The 26,684-nt window shown below is 35.7% G+C and overlaps 1 protein-coding gene across 1 annotated transcript in view; it reads right to left on the reverse strand.

The window, feature by feature from the left end:
* Nucleotides 1–3,428: 3,428 nt before the first annotated feature.
* Nucleotides 3,429–26,684, reverse strand: part of ST8SIA1 (ST8 alpha-N-acetyl-neuraminide alpha-2,8-sialyltransferase 1) — a 146,946-nt gene continuing 123,690 nt past the window's right edge. Inside the window, exon 5 of the mRNA XM_055318715.1 lies at nt 3,429–4,451. Coding sequence (XP_055174690.1) covers nt 3,965–4,451 — 487 coding nt within the window. The 3' untranslated portion in view covers nt 3,429–3,964. The remainder of the gene's footprint in view (nt 4,452–26,684) is intronic.

Raw genomic sequence — 26,684 nt, forward strand, 5'->3', positions numbered from 1 at the left:
AACTTACATATAATCTAAAAAGGTTTGTAGGACATGAGACATTGCAAAACCAAACAGGTATTGTCTGAATATCCACCATTTGGGGTCATTTCTATTATTTTGGAATATTTACTTTGTTAAAACAAAAGTGAACTATATAGGAACAAAATTCCATGGCACTACTTAACTTCATGTATTGATTGTAGTTTAAATGCACAGTGCTGTATAAACTGTTGGTCAGAGGCACCTGGGTAGTTTAGTCCATTAGGTGTCTGCTTTTTGCTCAGGTCATGATCCCAGAGTCCCAGGATCAAACCCAACAGCAGGCTCCCTGCTCAGTGGGGAGGCTGCTTCTCCCTTTCTCTCTCCCTCTGCTCCTTCTCTGTCTCTCTCACTCATACTCTCGCGCTCTCAAATAAATTTTAAAAATCTAAAAAGTAAAAGTAAAGAAAATAAACTGTTGGTCAGGTTCTACATAAAGCATAGGTATCCATTTTCTTCTTCCATATAAAAATCTTTCATATAAAAAAATCACTTTTCTAGCTTAGAGAATGATTTCATCCTTCACTCATCTTAATTTTACTGAAGTGTAATTAAAATTAAACAGAGGTCACCTTATTCATGATCCTTAGCATCAATGCAATTCTTAAATTGGGACTGATAAAAGGTAAAAATCCTATCAGGTACTCATTTTCAGTTTCCTCATATCTTCTACTGCCCCCATGGAGCAGCCTAATTTTTGTCAATAAAAAGCAAATTTAAAAATTAGACCAATGGGACGCCTGGATGGCTCAGAGTATCTGACTTTGGCTCAGGTCATGATCCTGGGGTCCTGGGATCGAGTCTTGCTTCAGGGTCCCTGCGGACTATGTCTCTGCCTCTTTCTCTGTGTCTCTCATGAATAAATAAATAAAACCTTTTTAAAAAATTAGAGGGTGACATCCTCTCTAGGCAGATGCATTGAAAGTAATGAAATATTTTCTTACTGACTGTGTCTCCCATAACCTATCTTCTGAGCTAATGTTAAGGGTCAGTAGTATTAAAACATAATTGACCAAATTCGTCAAAGTATGAGGCCCAATTCCAGATAAACAAAATAAAATAACAGGTGCTTAGATTTCAACTTCTTAATAGTAATAGAGTATTCCAGACTACTCTGCCAGATAATTCTGGAAAGATCTTCACTTAGGAACACATATATTTCAATAAGGATAGATACGCATAACTTTATGCCACAATACATATGTGTACACACACACAAGCACAGTCACACTCCTAGTCTAGATACATCTAACCATGAAAAAGGCAGTATGTATGGCATATCCATGAGTTGTCAGTATAAAATAATACCAACTGCAATCTACTCTAAGAACACATTCTCATTTAACTGTAGTCATATTTCAAATGATGTCAGTGTGTATATATATCCTTAAGTGAAGACAATTCGGAGAAGTCAAAGTATTCTTTTGGTCTAATTCAGGGTTTCTCAACCTTGACACTGTTAATATTTTAGACCGGGTAATTCTTTGCTGGGGGTGGGGGAGCTGACCTCTGCACTGTAGGATGTTTAGCAGGATTCCTGGCTTCTGTCCACTAGATGCCAGTAGCACCCTCCAAATCATGACAATCAAAAATGTCTTTACACACTGCTGAAAGTCACCAGATGGGGGAGGGGAAACACCCCAGTTGAGAAGAACTGGTCTAATTGAACATTATCATCTTGGGCCATTTCTGTTCTGCCTTTCAGAAGCCACAAATTCACAGTCTAAAAATTGCATAACTTTTTGTATAAATCTATCCCAGAAATCGTAACAAGATGTACAATTTCCAAATAGCAGCTTCAGTGGAACTGTGACGCATGGGCTTTATGGAGCTCTTTACTCACATTTGAACAATTTTATCAGTTAAAGTACTAATTTGTGTGGCATGTGTTTTTCATTAGCCCTTTTATATCTTTGATGACATGTATAGGTAAAAATGCATTCCTTATTAAGGTAATTATTAAATAATAACAATGGCTCTAAAAAGGAAATAGGTTTAAGGTTTCATATCCAGTGAGTATTTAACACAGCTTACTCACAGTAATTCTCATTACATTTTTGCTGGCATATAGGATTAAAATAACAAATCAGTTCTGTACAGAATCAATATTCTCAAATTCTTAACTTTCTAAGCATCAATATAATCTGTTATGTCAAGCAGTCATTTTTTAACTGATTTCTATGATAACCTCAAAATTTAATCTTACTTAGAAACCATCTATTCTGGTGGTGAAATAGAATTTTCCCAAGGGCTTTGTTTTCTCAATGTCTTTTAAATTAACCCACCAAAACCTGCCACCTGTTTTAATTTATATGGTAAACTAAGTTTCTACCATTAAAAATGAAGTAGAATGTTTAGCATAACTTATCTATATTTTGGTACATTGAAAAGAATAAAAATAGTGATTTCTAGTGTCTCCTTTTAGATTAAGGCATTCCAAAGCACAAAGACAGTAAGAGGCTCCCTTTACCTTCCTCACACATGTAAACATATTTAACTGCCTATAATCTGTAAGTAGAGTTTGTTTGCAGTTTGTCAAAGCTTATGTAAAAAGTTTTCTAAGTAGCCTTACCTGCTACTACCAAGGGAATCAACATCTATGAATTCACATCCCTTTGCTTGTATGAACCATGCATGTGTGACCATGCTCAATACATGGTTCATTCATGATGTGTGAGATGTTAGGGAGAGTCAGAATGAGTAAAACAATTCTGCTCATTTTGGGTAAGCATTTGGGGGTCATGCTAGTGTGAGCATTATGAGCAGCAACCAGTCAGCTGGCTTGTCTTATATTGAGGTGTAGTGATGTGTAGTACACAATTTACATTTGTATGTAGCTCTTCAACAATGGTTACAGATTTTTGCCATCCTAAGTCACGTGGGTTCAACTTTCTTAGCTGCATGGGGATGAGCTTTGTTTAACTGTGTGTATGTGTGAGTGTGCGTACATAAATACACATGTTTTACTTGTGTGCGTGTATCTTGGAGTGAATATACCATAGTAGATAGAAAAGGGATGTGCTTTCCAGTCCTGTTTCCAGACTAAACTTTACATCATTGTGCTTTACTTTATCTCTGATAATTAAATTAAGAAGACAATTATGCCAATTTGCAAATAAATAATGCACTCACATTTGCAGTCTTTCTGCACTAAAATAACATAATAATACAAACAGGCTTAAATAATGCAGACCTAAAATTGAGTTTATGCCCTCAATTCTGAGAAGGAGGGAAAGTGGCTCATGTTAATCAGACTATGAATCAACACAGTCTAAATTCAACAATGCTTCGCATCCTCTAAGTAGACTTGACAAAAGGGGAGGAAGCAATTCTTATTCAACATTTTTTAAATGGAGGGAAACTAGAGTTAACATAGACTTGGTTCAACAAATCACAAGAACTAGCTGTAGTGTTTTGTATCTTTATTACTCAGTAAGGAATTTTCTTTTTATCTACCTCATTACCCACTCACTGCCCCTAAATAGGGCAAAAATAAATAATAATTTTTTAAAAACCTATGGTTCTAAGATATAGGTTTTTCTCTAAAGCCAGATTGTGTTGATAATCCGTAACACTTTGTCCGGCATTTCCTTTATTCTACCTTGATTAATTCTTCAGCTTCAACAACTGGAGTTCTGTCTTGCGAACTGCATCTTCTAGCTTTGAACCATGTAAACGTGCTTTACCAACAGCATTTCACCAGCATGTTACTAGTTGCAAATCCACAATGTGCTACAAAATATTTCACAGGATGTTTCATTTCTTATTTGTCCTCCAAGCCAACATCCAAAGTGGAGTTTCTCTTGGTTTTTTGTAGTTGTTTTATTTTGTTTTTCCATGTGGCCCATGTGAATCCATGAAATGACTTGACCATTCCTTTTGGAGTCATGTAGAAAACCTAACAAAAATACCCTGGGCTCAGTTCTTTCTTTTTCCATGGTCCCTAGGAAGTGGGCTGAAGTGAAGTGTCTTCACATGGGTCTAGCTGCATCCTCAGTGCACCGATTTTATGAAGATACCAGAGCTGGAGAAATTCCTCTGGCATGGCATGGAAGCCAGAAAAGGGCAAGACATTATCATAGTAGTGGTGGCTGATGGGCTGCTCATGCATATTCACAGAGAAGGGCCAGAACCCATAAATAGCTACCTCTTCACAGAGGCCCAGAGCTGCACTCACCAGAAAGAGTCCTGTGGACAAGCGCTTAGCATGGATTCCTCTACTTTTCCAGAACTTTCCAATGCTACGCAGAAAATTGGGGTTGGCGAAAAGCACTGTTTGATTGGCACCAACATCTGAGAGTGTATAATAAACCCGGAGAGATGGCTCTGTTCCTGTCTTCATAGAAAAGGCAGGCATGTAGATATAACTGTGGTTATAGATTTTCATGTTGTCCACAAATGTCTTTCTGGACCACAGTAGATTCTGAAACCTATTAAAGAAAAGAAGAGGCTCAATTAAACCTTGAGAAAAGGAACTCCTCCAACCACTTTATTGTTCTTCTGATGGTCCTGATACTTCACATTATCTCGGGGTGGGGGGAGCATGAAAAATGCTTCACTTATATTTAAAATCTTCTTTGAACTTACCAATTATTTCTCGTCAAGGAGCTTGGCTTTCCCTAACCCCAACAATCTTAAATTCAGGTTAAGATTCCTTAATGGAACTCCTTCTAAACTAAAATGCGCTGTACATTTTGTTCTCCCAGAATAATTTGCCTGGAATGTAAAAATGGTTTAATACTTATGAATTCACAAAGGTTGTTGAATAAGAATTTTTTTAATTTAAGAATTTTTTAATTTATTCATTTGAGGGAGAGAGAGAAAGCGAGAGCCCAAGAATGGGGAGGGACTATGGGAAAGGGAGAAGCAGACTCCCTGCTGAGCAGGGAGCCCCGATGTGGGGCTCAATCCCAGGACCCTGGGATCATGACCTGAGTTGGAGGCAGACACTTAACTGACCAAATGACCCAGGCACCCCATTGGATAGGATTTTGATAAAAACTATTTGTGCAGGGATGCCTGGGTGGCTCAGCGGGTTGAGCATCTGCCTTTGGCTCAGGACATGATCCCAGATTCCTGGGATTCCACAGGCTTCTTGCATGGAGCCTGCTTCTCCCTCTGCCTGTGTCTCTGCCCCTCTCTCAATGTGTCTCCCATGAATAAACAAATAAAATCTTTAAAAAAAAACTGTGCAGTCTAATATAAGCACAGGACTGGTTTCTTCATCTGCAAATCAAAGGAACCACCTGAAAGATACTTCTTCCCATTGAAATTCTATGATCCTAGAAGTATTCAGATTAACTGATACTATAACTACAATATTACTTGGAAAAAGAAATACTTGTTACTATTATAAAATGATGCCGACAGAGTTGTCCACATTGCTTGCTCCAAAGAACTCTTTCCTATGTTCTTTCAGTTTGGATTCCATAAAAAAGAGGATCTCTGGTTCAAGTGTATTCAACTAAAATTGGTGGCATACATCCAATGTGTCAGACACTGGGTAATTTAACATTTAATGACCCTATTTTGTTCTTAAGAAATTCAGGTCCAATTGTGAAAACAAAAAGATAAATGAGTACAACGTAATGCTCTAAATGTAGCAGTTGATATTTGTATAAAGTACTGTGCAATCCAGAGGAAAAAATAATTAATCCTGCCTTAGAGTAGTAGAGTCTGAGAGCTTCAGAGAAGGGATGACATTTAAGTACATCTCCTGTGGGGAGGCAACAGGAAGCAGAGCAACTAAACTAGAAGAAAACACTTTAGTCACAGGCAACGGTGCATAGCGTACAGACACAAGCATGATAGTTGTTTCCCTGGGACATGGGAGGCAGGAATGGTGGGAGGCAGTGGTTGAAGATAAGACACATTGCAAAAAAACCTCATGCATCTCTAATTTGTTTGTGGACTTCAGTCTGTGGTGATGGGGAAACTTTACAGCCATGAGTACTCACAGCACTTACCATTTGTATCACAAATATTTCATCGTTTGTTTAGTTGTCAGTCTGTGTCAAAAAAGGTTCACTGATGATCTGGGGAAGGAAGAGGCTGGTAGCCTGGAGACCAGTTAGGAGGTTGCTGATACAGATCGTGTATAAAAAGAGAAAAAAGACAATGACCTACACTACGTTCTTATAACTTTTGTTTTCTTTCACACAGGGGCAGTCACCTGTCTTGGGTTATGTGCAGGTAGAGCAGAAGCATCTAATGGAATGGAGCCACAACCAGCAGAGGGAAGTCTGGCCTGACATGTTGGCAGAGTTCATCATAAATATGTGAAACTAAAATTCTGAATAAACAAATCCACAGGATTTTATGTAGCAATCAGTGTCATTAACTCTGCCTGCCAAGAAAGGTGTGTTCTTTAAGCCCCAAAGAAGGAAAGTTGCTCAAGTTCTCTTCATGTCCTTGATTCAGCAGCCTGCTTTAGCAATTTTCTCTGGGCCCTGACAAATTAAAAAAGTGGTAACAGAGTTTGTAAGTGGAAACACTTTATCCTAAAAGAAGCCATGGAAGCGCATTTAACCATACTCTGGGGCTGAACCAGCCTCACCAACACAAATTCCTACCTCTCAACTCCACTAGCCCGTGCTTAATAGGTTCAATTCTCTCTGTTGCCCACCCACATCTTTCATTGTCTTTCTAAAACATGAATGCTTTCCCAATCATGTAACCATATCCTGCAGATAACCTTTTACTTCTTTTGAACCATGGTTCTCAAACTTTAGTTAGAATATCCTGATATTACAGCTTCCTGGGTTCCAATGAGAGTTATCCAGGGTGCTGAATTTGTGTGCAGCACTCCCTGGTGATTCTGGTGCAGATGTCCTGTGGATAGACTTATTTAGAAGGTCAAAGCCATCCATGAAAGTTGTGTGGCTCTCTGCCATCTATTCCTCAACATCTCTTTCTTTCCCTTTCTTTACATCTTCTAATTTTATTTAAGGCATTCTAACAGGAAGAAGTGCTCCCTCTTCCCCTCTGTGTTTTGGAACAAACCATTTCATGTTTTCTTAAAAACTCATGTTCTAAAGTGGATCTCCCTTCTTTAAAGCATTTAACCTCCCCATCTCTCCTGAATTATTCCCTTTTGTCTTCTAAGCACAGTTAGGACTTAGTATGAGGTAATTCTTCATATGCCCATATCGTTTCCCAGGCTACATTCTAATTTTTTCATTGCGTTATCAATGTTCTAGAGCAATTAGTCTACTTCTATCTGTTATCTTTCTTGCTTCCATTTCCTCCTTATTGCTGTGCAGAATGGCTCCTTTTCCATAGAGCTCTGCTGGTTAATGGAACTAATCCTTATTTTTGTAGTGGACCACATACTAATGAGAATTACAGAGAAAGCTTCAGCAAAATCAGGGAAATTGATTTTATGTTCCTTGTCTTAAAGCTGGCTAATTATTCTTGAAGAGGGTAATCTTTCTTCTGTGAGTTTTATCTTTGAAAAGGAACACCACATCTTGAATTTACTATAGCCTTAGGTTTTTGATACTGTTAAAGAACCAGCCTATATATAACATTTTATTATTTTTACCTACCCCATTTTTCAACAAACAAAATATTTAGAACTCAATTCAACTCAATACTTATTTATGGAACACATAATATATTTAATGTGACCCTGATCAAGAACTTAATAGAGGTGTTTTGAATTTTACTAAACCATTACAAAATTCAACTAGAATTATAAAACAGTAGTAGTGCTCCAACTCAACTCTCCAAGCCTCATTCTCAATACTCTCTATACTCTCACCCTATGCTACAGCCATCCTTATTTGTGCATCTATCCTCATCTTTGTGCATTGGTAGTTTCCTTTTGGTTTATCCAGTCATTGCCCTGGTGAAGTTCTGCCTAAACATCAAGACTTAAGCTTCTCCTTCTAAAGCATATTCCTTCTTTTCAACTTAAGCTTTCAAAGGAGTTTTCTTGGAACTTCTCAGTATGAACTGACTCTACTCTACAAGACTGTGTACTCCTTGAAGACAAGAGACAAGTTTTATTTATCTTTTAATTTTTACAAACTTAGCTCAGAATAGTTGTATACTATATAAAGGGAAAAGTATTAAATTGAAAAAAGAAGAAAATGAAGTGAGATCAGCCAACGAATTACTAAAAATAGAAATGATTAATATATAATGAATATGGGCATGAAACAAATAAATATATGAACAAAAATAGCAGAAAGCACAGAAATATAGCATACTTTACAAATCAATTTCATACATGACAATAAAGAGAAAATCGCTGATATTTGATACAGTTACTATCAAGCCAACTATTTAACAATTTGAAAATTTGAGGGGGAATAGATTCGTATTTGACAAGAAAATCTCAAAATAATTTCAAGATAAGTAAGAATATTTAAAGCCTACATTACAAGAAAAACTAAAGAAAACAATTGTAAATGTACCAGCTACTTGCAAATAATCTATAAAGGAAAATGTTGGCAAAATTGATTACACCAAGATGCCAAATTACCGTGAAAATAAGATAACTAAATAAAAAGGGAATGACTCTGAAAAGCATTTTCCACAAATATAAAAATAAAAAAGCTCACTATTGATCACATTATAGAGTCTAAATATATTGATATGAAAATAGACAAAAACACAGACAAATAATCTAAAAGGAATTATAATAAAAACTGTTAAATGTTCAGAATGTCCTTCAGAATGCCAATTAAGATGCACACTGAAAAAAATAAAGGTAAGGGTCCAGTTCTCCCCTGATTTCCAGAAGTGAAAGAAAAAATATTTTTAAAGATCTATATCCATCCTGAAAAAGGGAAACTCTCAATGAATCCCCAAAGCTAAGTTACCTCTGAAAAACAGAATGCTTACAGAAAGCCAGAACATAAGCTAATTTGCTGAGCATTGCTATAAATGTAGCAGTGCCCCATGCCTAGAGGAAGAGGATACTAAGAAATTGAGTGTCTTCCAACAATCAATAAGGTAATTGTTTACAGTATGGGACAGGAGAGACATTTAAGTGGATTGAACCCTAAAATCATGCACCAGTCAATTATCACTGTGGGTCCCAGGGAGAGAATATCAGCCTCTATGGAGAAACAGTGACTGTGTGCCCAGAGCTGGCCCAGGCAAGGGGAAACTGAGGATTCTTTTCAACTTGTACAATTGGCAGCCAAGCTTATAGTTCCCAAGTAGAATACTGACACTGGCCCAAGATAAGACACTCTGTAGATAACAACATTTGAGAGTCACCCAAAAGAAAGCCACCTTACTACCTTCTCAATCAAGAGTAAAGCCTACTTGTGACAGATCTAGTATGTACAGAGCTTCCAGTTGCTGAACAAGAACAGACACCCAAGATCAGAAAATACTGAAGGAAAGTCGCCACCATGAGAGTCAGAGAACAAAATGGAAGAACTCAGAAGAAATCAATATTATTCAAGGGGCAGAAGAAAACCTTGAAATTCATAATTAGTTTGTTTAGAAATGTTAATAGCTTACTGTATGCATTAAGGAAGACTAGGAGGCTATAAAAAGCAAAAGAACACTTAGGTAATAAAAAACAGCTATTGGCAATTTAAAAAGATAATTGATGGGTTCTGGAAAGGAAATCTCTAGGAAAATAGCTACAAGATAGGCCTAGAAACCTATCAATTGGATTCTAGTTAAAGGAAAAAGACACTTCCTGGAGAGATGCCTCAACAACAATAAAAACTGCCTCTGATAGACTCATCTGATAGATGTTAACAGTAATGAAAGAAGATTTGCAGCTCAGATGAGAGTCTGGAGATGATTTAGTGACATCGCATGGAAAGCCTTTATTTATTTGCTCTGGGGGGAAATTAAGAGGAAAAAAATTAAAAGTTGAACAGGATATCAAATACTACATAAAACTGACTTTTTCTCAGATGTGAACAGTAATTATGTAGACACTAAGGTAAGTAATGACTTAATTTAATTGTGATATATCTTAATTGAGAAGTTAGGAAAGTATGTGTATAGAGGAGTGCTGTGAGTCGCACTTTAACAGATAAAAACCTTTATTTTTCTGCAAGAAATCAAGAGATAAACTGAAAAGTTTAATATTGTAATTAAGCATGCTGCTTTAAAATGCAACAAGAGAAAAATCAACTAGAGAATTTCAACATCTTGGAACATTACTTGGGGGAATGTGAGACAAGAATTTGCTTCTTGCCATACTCTCTGATTTTTAAAATTATGTACATGTATAATTTTGGTAAAAAATGGAAATTGAATTTTTTAATCATAAAAAAGATAAAGCAATTTATATTGATAACATGAATAATACTGCTGAAGGAATATAGTAGTCAAGAAACTTTATCCACCTAACAAGAGTTTCAAAGTGTATATAACAAAAACTGATTACAATTTAGATATTCACAAATCCATTATCATAGAAGCTTCAATTAAAAATGTTTATTATTTTTAACCACAAATTAACAATTTCTAACAAGGAGTACATATCACAAAAGAAAATATATGATTGATATATATATATATACATATATATATATGTTAAAACAATTATCATCTTGTATGTTGTAACATCTGATCTAAAATGAAGAGCCAGCAACAGAAAGATTCACATACTGTACTGAAGAAAAACTTTAAAAACATATTTCAAGTATGTCTTTAAGGGAGAATCTGTCAATATTTGCATATGCTATAATTAGCTATCTAGAATATATATAAGAGAACCAACTGGAAAATGATTTACTAGAACTAATAAAGACTTAGAAAAGCATGGTTTTTAAAAATCCATAGCTAAGCCAGGTATAGAAGAGAACTTCCTCAACTTGATAAAGAATAGCTACAAAAAATTTACACCTAGCATCATAATTTATGGTGAGAAATGTGACTTTCCCATTATTATTGGTAATATGTTACGGAGGTTAACTCCCACAACTGTTCGACATTATACTAGAAGTCATTGCTAATACAACTAGACAAGAAAATGAAATAAAGATATACAGATTGGAAAGGAATATATAACACTCTTTACAGACACAGTCATCTTCACACAATCATCATGTAGAAAATTTGAAAGAATTTTAAACTGGAACTAGTAAGTTACAGCAAGGTTGGAGGATACAAAATTAATATACCAAGTCGATTGCTTTCCTAGATATGAGCAATAAACAAGTAAAATTTGAAATAAAAATAGAAAATACAGTGTAATTTATATTAGCACTACCCAAATATGAAATACTTTTGTATAAATCTAACAAAACATGGGATCCCTGTGTGGCGCAGCGGTTTAGAGCCTGCCTTTGGCCCAGGGCGCGATCCTGGAGACCTGGGATTGAATCCCACGTCGGGCTCCCGGTGCATGGAGCCTGCTTCTCCCTCTGCCTGTGTCTCTGCCTCTCTCTCTCTCTCTCTCTCTCTCTCTCTCTCTCTCTCTATCATAAATAAATAAAAATTAAAAAAAAATAAATCTAACAAAACATGTACAAGACCTATGTGAGGAATACTAGGGAATTCTGATGAACAAAATTAAGGAACTAAATAAATGAGATATTACATGAGAAATACTACAGGTTCATGGATAGAAAGGCTCAATATTGTCAAGATGTTAGTTCTTCCCAATATGATCTGTAGATACAATGCAACCCCAATCAAAATAGCAGCAGGTTATTTTGTGTATGTCAACAAAGTAATTCTAAAATTTACATGGAGAAGCAAAAGATGTAGAATAGCCAATGCAATATCGAAGGAGAAGAACAAACTTGGAGGACTGGCACTACGCAATGTCAAGATTTACTATAAAGCTACAGTAATCAAGATAATGTGGTATTGGCAAAAGAACAGACAGTTCAGTGGAACAGAACAGGAAATTCAGAAATAGACCCATATAAATACAGTCAACTGATCTTTGACAAAGGAGCAAAAGCAATACAATGAAACAAAGATGGCTTTCAACAAATGGGTACTAAAACAAATGGATTTCCACATGGAAAAAGTTGAATCTAGACAAAGACTTGATAGTCTTCACAAAAATGAACTCAAAATGGATCATAAATATAAAATGCAAAATTATAAAACTGTAAGATAAATAATGAGAAAACCTAGGTGACCTTGGCTATAGCAGTAACAGTTTAGGTACCAAATCAAAGGCATGGTCCATGAAAGCTATAATCAATAAACTGGAATTCATTAAAACTAAAAATATCTCAAGGTACCTGGGTGGCTCAGTGGTTGAGCAGCTGCCTCTCATGTCATGATCCTGGGGTCCTGGAATTGAGTCCTGCCTGCATCAGGCCCCCTGCAGGGAATTTGCTTCTCCCTCTTGCTTATGCTTCTGCCTCTCTCTCTCTCTCTCTCTGTGTGTGTGTGTGTCTCTCATGAATAAATAAATAAAACCTTAAAAAAATTAAAAACATCTCTGTGAAAGACAGTGTCAAGAGAATGAGAAGACAAACTGCATCATGGGAGAAATATGTGCCCAAAGACACAGCTGTTAAAGAACTATTATCCAAACTATACAAAGAACTCTTTAAATTCAACAATAAGAAAACAACTCAAGTAAAAAATGGGCCAAAGACTTCAACAGACACCTCACCAGATGGCAAATAAGCATATGAAAAGATGCTTCACGTTGTATATCATCAGGGAAATGCAAATTAAAATAGCAATGAGGTACCATTACTAGACATCTATGAGAATGGCCAGAATCCAGAACCCTACCAACACTGAATGCCTATAAGTATGAGGAGCAATTGAAATTCTCATTCATTGCTGGTGGGAATGCAAAATGGGCACAGCCACTATGGAAGACAGTTTAGTGGTGTATTACAAAATCAAACACTCTTATGTGATCCAGCAATCATGCTCCTTTGTATTTTCTCAAAGGCATTGAAAACTTAGGTCCACACAGAAACCTGCATAAGCATGTTTATAGCAGCTTTATTCATAACTGCAAAAACGTGGAAGCAATCAAGATGAATTGCTAAGGTGAACGGATAAAGAAACTGTATTATATCCATATAATAGAATATTATTCAGCACTAAAAAGAAATGACTTATGAATTAAGTACATATCACTGAGTGGAAGAAGCAAGGATGGTTCAACATCTGCAAGTCAATCAATGTGCTATACCACATTAACAAAATGAAGAATAAAAACCATATGATCCTCAATAGATGCAGAAAAGGCAGTTGACAAAATTCAGCATTCATTTATAATAAAATCTCTCAACAAAACAGGTATAGAGGAAACATACTTCAACATAATAAAGGCCATATACAGGAAGTCCACAACTGGTATCATTCTCAATCATCTGATAATCCTGAAATCTAAGATCAGGAACAAGACAGAATGCCCAATCTTACATCTTATTCAACTTAGTATTGGAAGTCCTGGGCAAAGTGATTAGGTAAGAAAAAGAAATTAAAGGTATCAAAATTGGAAAGAAAGAAAAAATCTATCACTATTTGCAGGTGACATTATATTACATAAGCCCTAAAGACTCCATCAAATAACTGTTATTTGACTCCATCAAATAAATAAATTCAGTAAAGTTACAGGATATAAAATCCATATACAAAAATCTGTTACATTGCTTTATACTAAAAATAAACTATCAGAAAAATATTAAAAACAATCCTATTTACAACTGCATCAAAAGAAAAAAAATATCTAGGAATAAATGTAATCAAAAAGGTGAAAGACCTTTTGAAAGGTCTACATCTATTGAAAATTACAGGACATTTATGAAAGAAACTGAAGAAGGTACAAATAACTGGAAAAATATTCTATGCTCATGGATTGAAAGAATTAATGTTAAAATGTTCATACTACCTAAAACAATATACAGATTCAATGCAACCCTGTCAAAATCTAATGGTATTTTTCACAGGAATAGAACATGTAATCTTAAAATTTGTACAGAAGCATCAAAGATCCCAAATAGTCAAGGCAATCTTAAGAAAGAAGAACAAGGCTGGATGCATCATGCTCTAATTTCAAAGAAAGGCTACAGTAATTAAAACAGTATAGTACTGGCATAAAAACATAAACAAAGACAATGAAACAGAATAAAGAGTCCAAAAATAAGCCCATGCCTATCCATTCACCTTATAGGTCCACAAGAAGGTCAATTAATTTACAACAAAGGAATTAAGAATATATAATGGGGGGGGGGGAAGAACAGTCTCCTCAATAAATGGTGCTGCAAAATTGGACAGCTACATGCAAAAGAATAAAACTGGACCACTATCTTCCACCAGACATAAAATTAACAGGTAATGAATTTAAAGACTTGAACTTAAAACTTGAAACCATGAAACCCTTAGGAAAAAAAAAAACAGGAAATAAGCTCCTTGACATAGGTCTTGGTGGTGATTTTTTTAATCTGTCACCTAAAGCAAAAGCAACAAAAGCAAAAATAAACTAGCAGGACTACATCAAACTAAGAAGCTTCTGCACAACAAAGGAAGTCATCAACAAAAAGAAAAGCAGCCTACAGAATGGGAGAGTATATCTCCAAATCATTTACCTGAGATGAGGCTGATATCCAAAATATATAAAGAACTTATAAACTCAATAGAAAAACACAAAATTTGATTTAAAAATGTGTAGAAGATCTGAACATACATTTTCCAAAGTAGACTTACAGATGGCTAACAGGTACATACATGAAAAGATGCTCAACATCATTAATCATCAGAGAAATGAAATCAAAACAAGAATGAGATGTCACTTCACATTTGTTGGAATGGCCATTATCAAAAAAGACAAGAAATAAGATGTGTTGATGAGAATGTGGAGTAAATAAAATTCTTGTGCACTGTTCATGGCAGTATAAATTGGTGAAAATACTATGGAAGACTATTTGGAGTTTTCCTTAAAAAAAAAATAACCAAACTACCAAACTATCAAAAAGATATACGCATCCCCATGTCCATCGCAAGATTATTTACAGTAGCCAAACTATGAAAACAACCTAAGTGTCCATCAATGGATAAAGGGATAAAGTAATTGTGTAACCATATTATATATAATAATATATACATAATTCAGCCATAAAAAGATAAAATCTTGCTATTTGAAACAACATGGAGAGACCCAAGGGCATTACACTAAGTGAAATAAGTCAGACAGAGAAGGACAACTATCATATGATCTTTTATGTGGAATCTAAGAAAAACAAAAAACCCAAGCTCATACAGAGAATAGATTGGTGGCTGCAAGAGGTGAGGGTTCAGGGATGGAAGAAATGGTTTGTTTGTTTTTAGTTTAAATAAATTGAATAATAAATTTTCAAGATTGACAACATAAATAAAAATCATAAATCAAAACATTATACAAAAAGACCAGGTAGATTTGATAAAGAGTCAAGTGGAAATTCTGACACTGAAAAAGATAGCATTTGAAAATAAATGTTTCATCAAAAGTTTAAATAGATTTGATAGAATCAAAAAGAATTAATGTATTGAAAGATAAATCTGAAAACACTACCCAGAATGACATCTGGAGAGAAAATATAAGAGAGATTAAGAGATAGAGAATACAGAATGAAAAGATCCAACATGTGTATAGTAAGAGTCCCCAAAGAAAAGACTAGAATGGGGATGCCTGGGTGGCTCAGTGGTTGAGCATTTGCCTTTGGCTCAGGTCCTGATCCCGGAGTCCAGGAATCGAGTCCCACATCAGGCTCCTGGTGGAGAGCCTGCTTCTCCCTCTGGTATGTCTCTGCCTCTCTCTGTGTCTCTCATGAATAAATAAATAAAATATTTTTTAAAGAAAGAAAAGAATAGAGTGAATGGGAGGAAAGTAACATTTAAAGAACATATGCCTATGTCTTACAACCAACGTAAAGTAGGTACCGATAAAGAAAGTAGGAAGGGGAGGCAAGTGGGTGATGGGTAAAATAGTGATGAAAATTAAGGAGGGCACTTGTGATGAGCACCAGGTGTTGTTCATAAGTGATAAATCACTAAATGCTACACCAGAAACTGATGTTATGCTGTATGTTGACTAATTGTAATTTAAATTAAAAATTTGGACAAAAGTAGGAGAAAGAAAGAAAGAAAGAAAGAAAGAAAGAAAGAAAGAAAGAAAGAAAGAAAGAAAGAAAGAAAGAAAGAAGAAAAAAAGAAAGAAAGAAAGAAGAAAAAAAGAAAGAAAGAAGAAAAGAAAGAAAGAAAGAAAGAAAGAAAAGAAAGAAAGAAAGAAAGGAAAGAAAGAAAGAAAGAAAGAAAGAAGGGAGGGAGGGAGGGAGGGAGGGAGGGAGGGAGGAAGGAAGGAAGGAAGGAAGGAAGGAAGGAAGATTTTGAGAAAAAGATAAAGTCAATTTTGTCTAAAATACAAACACACACACAAAAGAAAGTGAGGTGGTTATTAATTACCAGTCCCTTGACTCTATTTTCTAGCATGATTAAAGCAAAAAATTAATAATATTCAAATAAGAAAAGAGAAAAATAGACAATGACATAGAGCTGTCAAGTCTGAGATAAATTCAAAGTACATATTAAAATGCATACAATCTGACCAGCCTTAAAGTTATAAATTTCTACCAATTTTTAAATTATACCAATTAGAGCTACAGAAAATTACAGTTTTCCACATATCCTGTTGGTAAAAATTAAGGAACATGATAATAAATAGTAGAGTATGAGAAATAGATACTTTCATGCTTCAAATGGGAGCAGGAATTATTCAAACAGTTCAGATGTTCTGGCATTTTCAATATGAACTCCGATTGACTCAGCACTTCCATTTCTCAGCTGGTGCCTTGGATATTTGCAAAATAATCTCTCACTTCTCTTAGATCATGGCTGATAATTGCACCTCAGAGAAGCCTTTCTTGATGGTTTCATCTCTCACCTTTGTTGCATTTCTTCATCCTACCTATCATTACAGGACATTTATCATCAATGGATGTCTTTTTTTTTTATCATTTATATCTTCTTGAATGCCCACAAGGAAGACCTTGTTTTGTTTCTTGATAAGTCCACAACATCAAGAATGGTGCCTGGCATATGACACTAAGTAAATATTCATGAATGTTTGCTGAAGTATGCAGAAAATTAAAAACAACTTAAATGTCCATCACAAATAATGTTATATCTATATTATAATAATAATGGCAATTCTTTTAATGACACAGCTCCATTTGTATTGCTATGGAAATATTTCCAAAGCAAAATGTTATATAAAAAAACAAAAAAGTTTCAGAATTACTACTATAATAATACAGTGTATTATCACACAAGGTAAAGATATATATTTTCTATACTTAAACATATGTGTGTAAATGCATGGGAGGATGTTGGAAGGATACACACTAAGCTGAAAACAATGGTTATCTCTAGGGAGAGCAGTGGGTATGGGGGTTGCAGGTAGAGGGTCAAAGAAAAACGTAGCCTTATCTGGAATGTTCTCATTCTTTAGAAGGTGATATATTTATGTTGTTCCTTGTGTTATTAAATATTTCTGTTTAAAAGTTAGTCTCCTTAGTGATCACATAAATACAAAGTAAAACAATTGTAAATTTCTGGTTCATTCTTTTCAATGCAACAAAGAGTGTGGTAATTTTATTCATTAAGCTTTTAATATTATTATAATGTTCTCTTTGCAGTATAAAACATCTTTATAAGAAAGTCACAAATATTCAAGTTAATTTCTCTTAAGTTTAATTCATTAAAAGTTCACTTCTTTTACATAGAATATTTGTTCCAATGTTTTTCTCTATATGTTTTATTTGAACACTTTCCTTATTATTTACTTCCTGTCCAAATGCTTCAGCAATTTTCCAGTAGGTTAGCTCATTTCCGCATATTATTTACTTGCTTTTCTAATATTTTGGACCGCTGGCCATGTTCACGGTCACTCACTGTCATTTTTCTCTCTTCGTGCAGCTGTTTGTTTACCCAGCCGTTGCTTCCTTTTCCTTTGTCAATGAAAATTAAATTCGTGTTGCTCCACAATACTTCTTTTCTCTGTACCTTCTTATCCTATGGTGGTGACTCTTCCACAGGAAAATATTTTACCAGATTGCACGCAACATATCATACTAAGATCTCCCATCCATACCTAGCACATATTACAATATGTCTTAAGAATGAAAACTTTTAAAATATTTGCAGAGTGGCAATTCCAAACCTAGACTGGGACATTGCTAAGAGGAGAGAAATTTAGGACAGACCTTTCAGAGATCGATATATCTGAGCTGAATTTTGAAGAATGAGTATAAGTTAACTATGTAAACAGCTGTCAGGGGAAAGTATGCTTGTCTGACAGGGTCAGGTGGGCAAAGGCACAGAGGTGGGAAAAGTAGTATTCAGGGAAATGCAAACAATTTAACATAGTGAAGCTATAGGGCCTTGAGAATAGCTAGAGATGAGGTACAGGACAGAATAAAGAATGACCTTCTGCCAATCAAGGTTGAGATCTTACCCATAGGGAAAAAGGGACACTAATTAACATTCATTAGTTCATGGGGGGGGAAAGTAAGGGAGGGTCTCACCACTCAGGCTATTGGGGAGAAAGGAAAAGCTGACTCTGGTGACTGGAACAAGCAAGGCTTATCTTCAGCTGAAAAGCAATGGTGAGGAATACTGGGCAGTGTCCATTCTGGTTTGGTGTGAATTCTGTACCAGGGTTAAATATGTATCCCATCTAGTGTGAGAGTGATGTGAGTTTGGGGGCTTGGGTGGCTTGGACTTCTGGTGGCTCATTTCAGGATGATGTGTAACACAATAGAAGGTATTTCGAAGGAAAATATTATTACACAATTTTGGACATGTTAAACCACAGACGTGAGATCGCTCAGAAGACTCATGTGCCAACATGCAAAACACTGACAAATTATAGGATTTAAATGGTGGGCAAAGGAGGGAGAGTTGTAGCAAAGGTTGGCAGGTGAGGTGAGAGGAAACCAGAAGAATCTTCAATAACAGAAGGAGTAAAGAGTTACAAAAGTTTATCAACAGTGGTAAATGCTGAGGAGAGAGCAAGTAAAGTAGAGATAGAAGATGCTACCTGGAACATTTAGGAACATGTTCGTTTTCAGTGGCGTGTGCTACCTCGGTAGAAATCAATCCAGATCAAATCTCAGTTGTGTACAGGGGCCAAACAGATTGGGAAAATATGTAAAGGTGCCAGGCATAAAACAAAAGAGTGTGGATTTGAAAAGGGAATGTACACGTCTCATCTAAAGGACTTAGAGGAAAAAAAAAAAAGGAATAGCCAAGCAAAACAATTATGACAGCCAGGTTTGGCCTGTTGGCAACAAGTTTGATGTCAACTCTCAAAACTTATTCAAAACTCCAAATGAAGATTAGGCCATAGAATCACAAATCCCTTTGGAGCAGATAAAAACATATATTGTGGATTTGTTTATTTATGACTTTAGTGATAGTATGGGATAAGGACCAGAAGACCGATAGTCAAATTACAGAAATAGTCAATAAATTCTAAGGTTCTTGCTTAACACAGGTTAAGCCTCACTACTTAAGCCTGTAGTAGCTCTGTGAAGAGGACATTATCCCTTTTCTGCTGTTGAGGAAACTGAGGATAAGAGTGGTTATGTACTCTAGCGAAGTTTCACAGCGACAGTGTAGAATTGTAGATTCCAGCTCAGCTCAATCTGACTTCGACGATTCAATGCTCTTTCAGTTATACTGTTTAGTCTGAGGGGAAGACAGATCTCCCTTGTCTTGCATAAATTGATTTACCTGTGATCTGGGTGCCAACCTTTCATACCTTCTCAGAAATCTGGTCACATTCTTCTTCTTTTATTGCCTTTACCTTCATCACTCCTTTTCACTGGCTCTTTCCCCAACACGGGCTCTTGCCCAAGTCTCTTTAACCAGAAACAAAAAACTAACAACAAACAAAAATTTCCTCAAAAGTACATCTGTCTATAGATACTTCTTGATCTTTTTCTTTCCATCCATAGATGAATTCTTCTTAAGAGTCCTATAATTTCCGGGATATTTGTTCATTTTCATTACCTAACTAGGACCCACACGATAATGACTACATACAACTACATACAACTTAAACTGACTACATACAACTTAAGAAACTTGATCAAATTCACACTAGTAAATATTAAAGATGAGATTCAAATCAAGGTGTTAAGGCTTCAGTTTTAACCACGGTGCTTTTCTGCCATGCAATTTTGGAATGTTAAACAGCTAGACTGGATGTAATGATGAGGAAGCTATCAGAATGAATTTAGATGTGAATAGAGGTTAGCCTCTCCTTTGTTAGTTTTTTTAAACTGACTTGGAACTCTTTTTTTTATATAAAGATTTTATTTATTTATTTATGAGAGACACACACACAGAGAGAGAGAGAGAGAGGCAGAGACATAGCAGAGGGAGAAGCAGGCTCCCCACAGGGAGCCCAATGTGGGACTCGATCCTGGACTCCAGGATCACGCCTTGAGCCAAAGGCAGATGCTCAACCACTGAGCCACCCAGGCGTCCCTGGAACTTTTATACTGTATCTGCCATAGAGTTCGATATTCTTTACAATCTTTTGGGAATTTCCATTAGCTTAAATTTACATGATCATTGTTTATTTCTATTACCTAGTTCCTCAAATTGCCTTCAAATTACTTGTCTCATCTCATCTCCTGTGATTGTTCCCCTTTCTCTGCACCACATCAAGGCAGACATGGATTAAAAGTCCCTTTCCTTGATTTTTCTAGAATACCAATTTCTAAAGGCATTATGTGTATGTAGCAAAATTTGCAGAAGGTTTGAGGTGGAGGGGACTGACTAAAAAACTATCAAGCAAAGAACATAAAAATGCACATCAAGCATCTCTGTTCTTAAAAGTGATTTCACCAACCCATCACTGAGAATGTCCCACTTGTGATCTGTCTAGTTTCTAACCTCCCAGGATGTCCTTACTCCTCATTTTTTTCTCTCCTTCTCCCTTCATCCGCCCTTTCATTCTCCCTGTCCTCAAATTCCTGTTAACTACTTATGTGGAAGGTTCTCTCTTCTCACCCAAATAAAAGTTTTAAGAGAGCACAGACTTTGTCTGTATTGTTCACTGCTATATCCCACAGTGTGTAGAACAATGCCTGACACATAACAGGTACTCAGTAAATAGTTGTTGACTGTGTAAATGAATCAAAATGGAAATGGCCACCAGTCTGTTGGTTGTAATAAGTGTTAATATTTATTGAGTGCTTGCAATAGGAGAGATACTATTCTAAATGCTTTTTTAAAACAAAGATTTAGGGATCCCTGGGTGGCGCAGCGGTTTGGCGCCTGCCTTTGGCTCAGGGCGCGATCCTGGACACCCGGGATCGAATCCCATATCGGGCTCCCGGTGCATGGAGCCTGCTTCTCCCTCTGCCTATGTCTCTGCCTCTCTCTCTCTCTCTCTCTCTGTGACTATCATAAATAAATAAATTTAAAAAAAATTTTAAAAAAATAAAACAAAGATTTATTTTTTTATTTGAAAGAAAGAAAGAGAGAGAGAGAGCATTGGTAGAGAGGGACACAGGGAGAGGGAGAGGGAATCCGAAGCAGACTCTGCCCTGAGAGTGGAGCCTTCCTTGGGACTTGATCTCACAACCCTGAGATCACGACCTGAGCCAAAACCAAGAGTTACAGGTTTAACCAACTGCACCACCCAGGTGGCCCTTGAATACTTTTCAAGTATTCATGTAATAAAACATTGCCATGAACTAGATACAACTAATATCTCTATTTTACAGATAAGGAAACTGACTACATACAACTTAAGTTTTATTTGGGTGAGAAGAGAGAACCAATAAACAAAAAACAAAAAAGGACAATATGTGGGGAATGCCATGAAGAAATAGAGTAAAAGGAAACAAGAAGGTGGGGATATTGCCTCTTAGAGTTACATTTTAGCAGATGTCTTATGAAAACAAGGGAGCAAGTTCTGTGAAGCACTGTGGGAAGCATCTCAAACTCAGTATCTTCCCTCCAGTATCTTTTGTAACAACCATATTCCTTATCTGAACAAATAGGACAATCACCCACCAATGACTCAACCGAGCTATGAGTATTTCCTCTCTTGTTTCTATACCCAGTTTGTTACTAAGCTCCCCTTTTATAAAACATCTTGAGTCTACTTTCCCATTTCTCCTATTACTTATAGATTAAGCTATATGAAGTGACCATTCTAAGGTCAGAAACAGTTAAATATTGGCATGCGCTTACCAAACCCAGTTTATTTTCTTCCAAGGCATGCAGAAGGACTACTTCCAGACTCCCTTGTGGTTAGGTAGAGCCATTTGACTAAGTTCTGGACAAAACTGCTATAGAACACTTCTAGTCTGGACCCTACAATCTCTCACCAAAATCCAATATTTACTCTAGTCATTCCTCTGACAGCAATGCAGAATAAAGAAGGTACAGTCAAGGATCCTATGGTCCTAGAAGAATGGTGGAAACACAGGATGGAAGAAGTTTGGGTTCATAAATGACAGCATGGAGCAAAACTCTTCCAGTTCCCCATACACCCTCACTGTACTTGAGTGAGAATACTTCATGGTTGGTGGTAGTTTGTTAGAGCAGTTAGCCCATCCTAATGCATATCTTCAGTGCCATAGTTTTATTTCACATCATCAACCTTCCTCTATATCATAGCAACAGCATCCAAACTGATCTCTCAATCTCCAAAACATTCTTCTCAAGGCACCCACATAACTGTTTCAATCCCCAATTTGATCATGTCACTCACTACCCATCAAAAACCAGCTCTTCAATGGCCTGTCCTCAAGTACTCTAAGCAGTTTGGATATTCAAAACCTTTTGTGACACAATCCTGGCCTACAACCATAGTCTCTCTTCTTTCTATTGCTGACCAGGACTCTCTACCCTTGCCCCACCTAATTACATGATGTTCCTCAAACGGGTCATGCTTCTAAGCCATTGCACACTGCTTCTTATGTCTGATGTGAATACTCCCTTGACCCTGCTAATTCAGGACTCAACTCATGGCATCTACTATAGAAAGTTTTCCAAGGGACCAAGCTTGGATCAGGTCCCTAACTTGTATTCTTTTAGCACTTCATTTTTATCAAGGTACTTATCACCTTGTCATGTAGTTATCTCTTTAATTTTCATGGTTTTCCAGAATTCTTTCAGAAAAGGCTAATGTCCTTTATTTTTCTGTTCCCTAATATTATGCCTGATTGAGGGTAGACATTCATTGTTTAATGAATAAATACATACAGGAACAAATGAATTTCTAAGGATTTTGCCATCTTTGTCACAAAATGCATTTAATTCACTTCAAAATGTGCTATAGAAAAAAAACACAAAATGCTTTTTCTTTCAGGAATACTAAGACTTAAAAAAAGAATACTAAGATAAAAGATACTTTTGATTGCATTCATATTCGTCAACATTTTCTTTCACTGGTTTTTATGCAAACTATTCCCTTGCCTTAAATCAGAAAATGGATAATTAGGAACTGAATAGCGTTCTTAACTACACATCTCTCACTAGACACTAGTTCATTTTCTTGTAAAGAGAATATGGTAATTTCTGACAAACATCAACCCTCCAAAAATCATATGATCATTTTTAATCCCAGGAATCATTTAGGAAAAAAATCTCATTTTTTCCAGAAAAATAAAATTATGCTTGTTTTTCTGACCATAACTGTTCTTTTATGATTTCTCCCTTTTGTAGTTTTTATAATAGCAATTGTATTTATTTCTCTAAATTTCAATATAAAGTTAAAGTCACACTGAACTTTAAAAACAGATATTGATTCATTTTGAAATATATAAAATTAACTGAGTTATATTCTAATTTGTGGAATATCACCATTTAAGTAAAATAAAATTGTGGCAATGTTGGCACAAAGTAATAATCTTGTATTTTAAAAAACAGATTGGATTTTAGAAGCCCACTGATTTTGCTATAATTGTATCTTACAAAAATTTCTGATACAGATGATAATCTCAAATGTGACTTCCAATTATAAAGAAGGTGCTTTGAGAAGACTGTATGTTCAGCCTCTTCCAGGTAAACTGTGCAATCTTAAGCAAGTTACTTCATCTGTTTATGCCTCAATTTTCTCATCTAAAAAAAATGGACATAAGAGCACTTGGTTACAAGGTCACTGTAAGGACTATGTGAGTTCATATGTGTGATGCACTTAGAATAATATCTGACACATAAAAATTCTTATTATATTTAGCTTTCATCATCATCATCATCATCATCATCACCCCATCACCACTGTCACCATCGTTATCACCACCAATACCATCATCATCTTTGTCATCATTAGCAACATCATTATCACTATCATCATCACAATCACTACCACCATCATCATGACCAACACCACTATCACCATCATTATCATCATCACCATCAACACCAACATCATATAACCACCGTTCTTCCTCTTCTCTTTGCAAGAACAAGTAATGAGAAACCAGTTCCTAAAAAACTCTAGAAAAATGAACACCACCTCCAAGGAAGCAGTTAGCCACTTGCTAGGCAGGTTATGCCTAAATGTATTTACATAACATTTTTGAAATATTGAGGTACACGTAACTGTGTGTTCATTTGTCATTATTTTGTCAAAAAATCTAAATACGTTACTGATATTTCAAACTGTCAGTGAACACACAGAAATAAGGAAAGAGTAAGTGGGGGGTCAGTGAAATGGTCAATTTCATATAGTTTATCAGAGATTTATTTAGAGTGAAAGAATATAAAAGAATCTCTTTTCTATATTCATAAAGAGAAAAGTTAAATATAAGAGAATGAGATCTCTTGAAAATATAAAATGCACCATCTCTATTTTATCATAAAGAATTTATGTCTTCCATAATGTAATTTTTAAAGCAATTAATGGATTTATTTGCATTTGCATGGACATTTTTTTAAGATTTTATTTATTTATTCATGAGAGACACACACAGAGAGAGAGAGAGAGGCAGAGACACAGGCAGAGGGAGAAGCAGGCTCCATGCAGGGAGCCAATGTGGAACTCGATCCCGGTACTCCAAGATCACACCCTGGGCTGAAGGCAGGCACTAAACTGCTGAGCCACCCAGGGATCCCCTGCATGAACATTTTTAATATACTGCACATTTGTTCTAGCTATCACATTTAATTAATGATAGATTCCATTATTCAATTATTTTTAATTAAAAATGTTGCCAATAAAACCTTTGTCATAAATCTAAATTATGTAGTATTTTAATTTTATTGTATTTCTAGAGTTAGCATCTATTTCTTTATTTCTCAATTCAAACGTTAGAAAATAAGTTGAATTTCTCTTTTATGACATAAACTCAACTCAATCAAAAATGCAAGAAGGATGTGAAGGTGGAGATCCTTCTCCCCTCAGTATCTAGGGGGTGGTCAGCTACCCTTAACAGCCAACCAGGACAGTTGAGGGCAAGGGCATTTGATATCGCTGTGTAGCCATGACTAAATCTGAAGAAACAAAAGAAAAAAAAAAAGGAACAAAAGAAGACTTAATGTTTCACCCACCCAGCCTTTAGTTGGGTGACTTGGCAGATTGAATGCTTGGCTACTGCAAGCCAAAAAGTGCAACTAATCTGGGGAGTCTTCTTAATGAGAATTTTTTAAAATGAAATCATGAGTAACTAATAATTAACAAATCCCAAGAACCACTAGAGAGTATATTTGATAGCTCCGGGAAAGCAAATGGAAATATCTCACTATTATGTGCCATTTGTACCTTGTAAATGTTACTTTTATAGGCTGCCAGAGCCTTGTCAAGATGTCCAAGAGCCATCTGCAAAGAACACCCATTGTTTTTGGTGTGGTAAATATCCATCCTATATAGAGAGCTTATTATCTCAAAAATAGGATCAACTACCAGACTTGGCTTTCACATGAATGCTTCTAATCCATTTTGGGTATAATCATTTGAGTACTAGGGTATCATGATACTCAGAAACGTGTTCTACCTCTCAAGATCAAAACAGAATGCTGATTTGTACATAATCACAACATGGTAGGTCTAAAATTGTGATTGAAAGGTTTGCATGGGAATTAAGCTCTGTATAAGCTCTACAAAAGGAGTCTTGAAAAGCTTGGAATTTATAACTAACCAGACCTCAAAGCACATATTCAGAAATACAGGAGTCATTCCAAGACCTGGTTTACAACTCACATGGTGGTACATGTATCATTCAAATAGTACAATGGGTGAGTCGGATAGACTTACTTTGCAATAGTATTAAATTATTTTTTCCTCTTTGCAAAAGCAAAACATGGTAATTGTATAATTGTAGATAAATTAGGAAATACAGATGAACGCAAAGATGAGCAGTATGTTTGACATAAAGTAAATGTTCAATAAATATATGTTGAATGACAGAGATAGAGAAGGAAAAAAATGATAATCACACAACCATTTCACCATTCAGAGTTGACCTCTATTAATATAATCATTTCTGTCTTTCACATATACTTCTAAAACAGGATGGAAATTTGCACACAATTCAGAAAGTCTAGCTTCCCTCCCTCCCCCTTGGCTTTATCTTCTGAGTTCTGAGGCTCCAATTCTTACTAATGACAAGAGAAAACCTTAGATTTATCATTTCAAAGTAATTAAGTGTATTTGGAAGTAAAACAGTCTTTGGGGGAAATATTCCATCTATTTAAAATGCAAAATTTCTTCAAAAGCTGGAGAAATTTCATCAGCTTTGAAAGTAAATCAT

Source organism: Nyctereutes procyonoides, unplaced genomic scaffold (genome assembly GCF_905146905.1).
Source record: "Nyctereutes procyonoides isolate TBG_1078 unplaced genomic scaffold, NYPRO_anot_genome, whole genome shotgun sequence".
Lineage (NCBI taxonomy): Eukaryota > Metazoa > Chordata > Mammalia > Carnivora > Canidae > Nyctereutes > Nyctereutes procyonoides.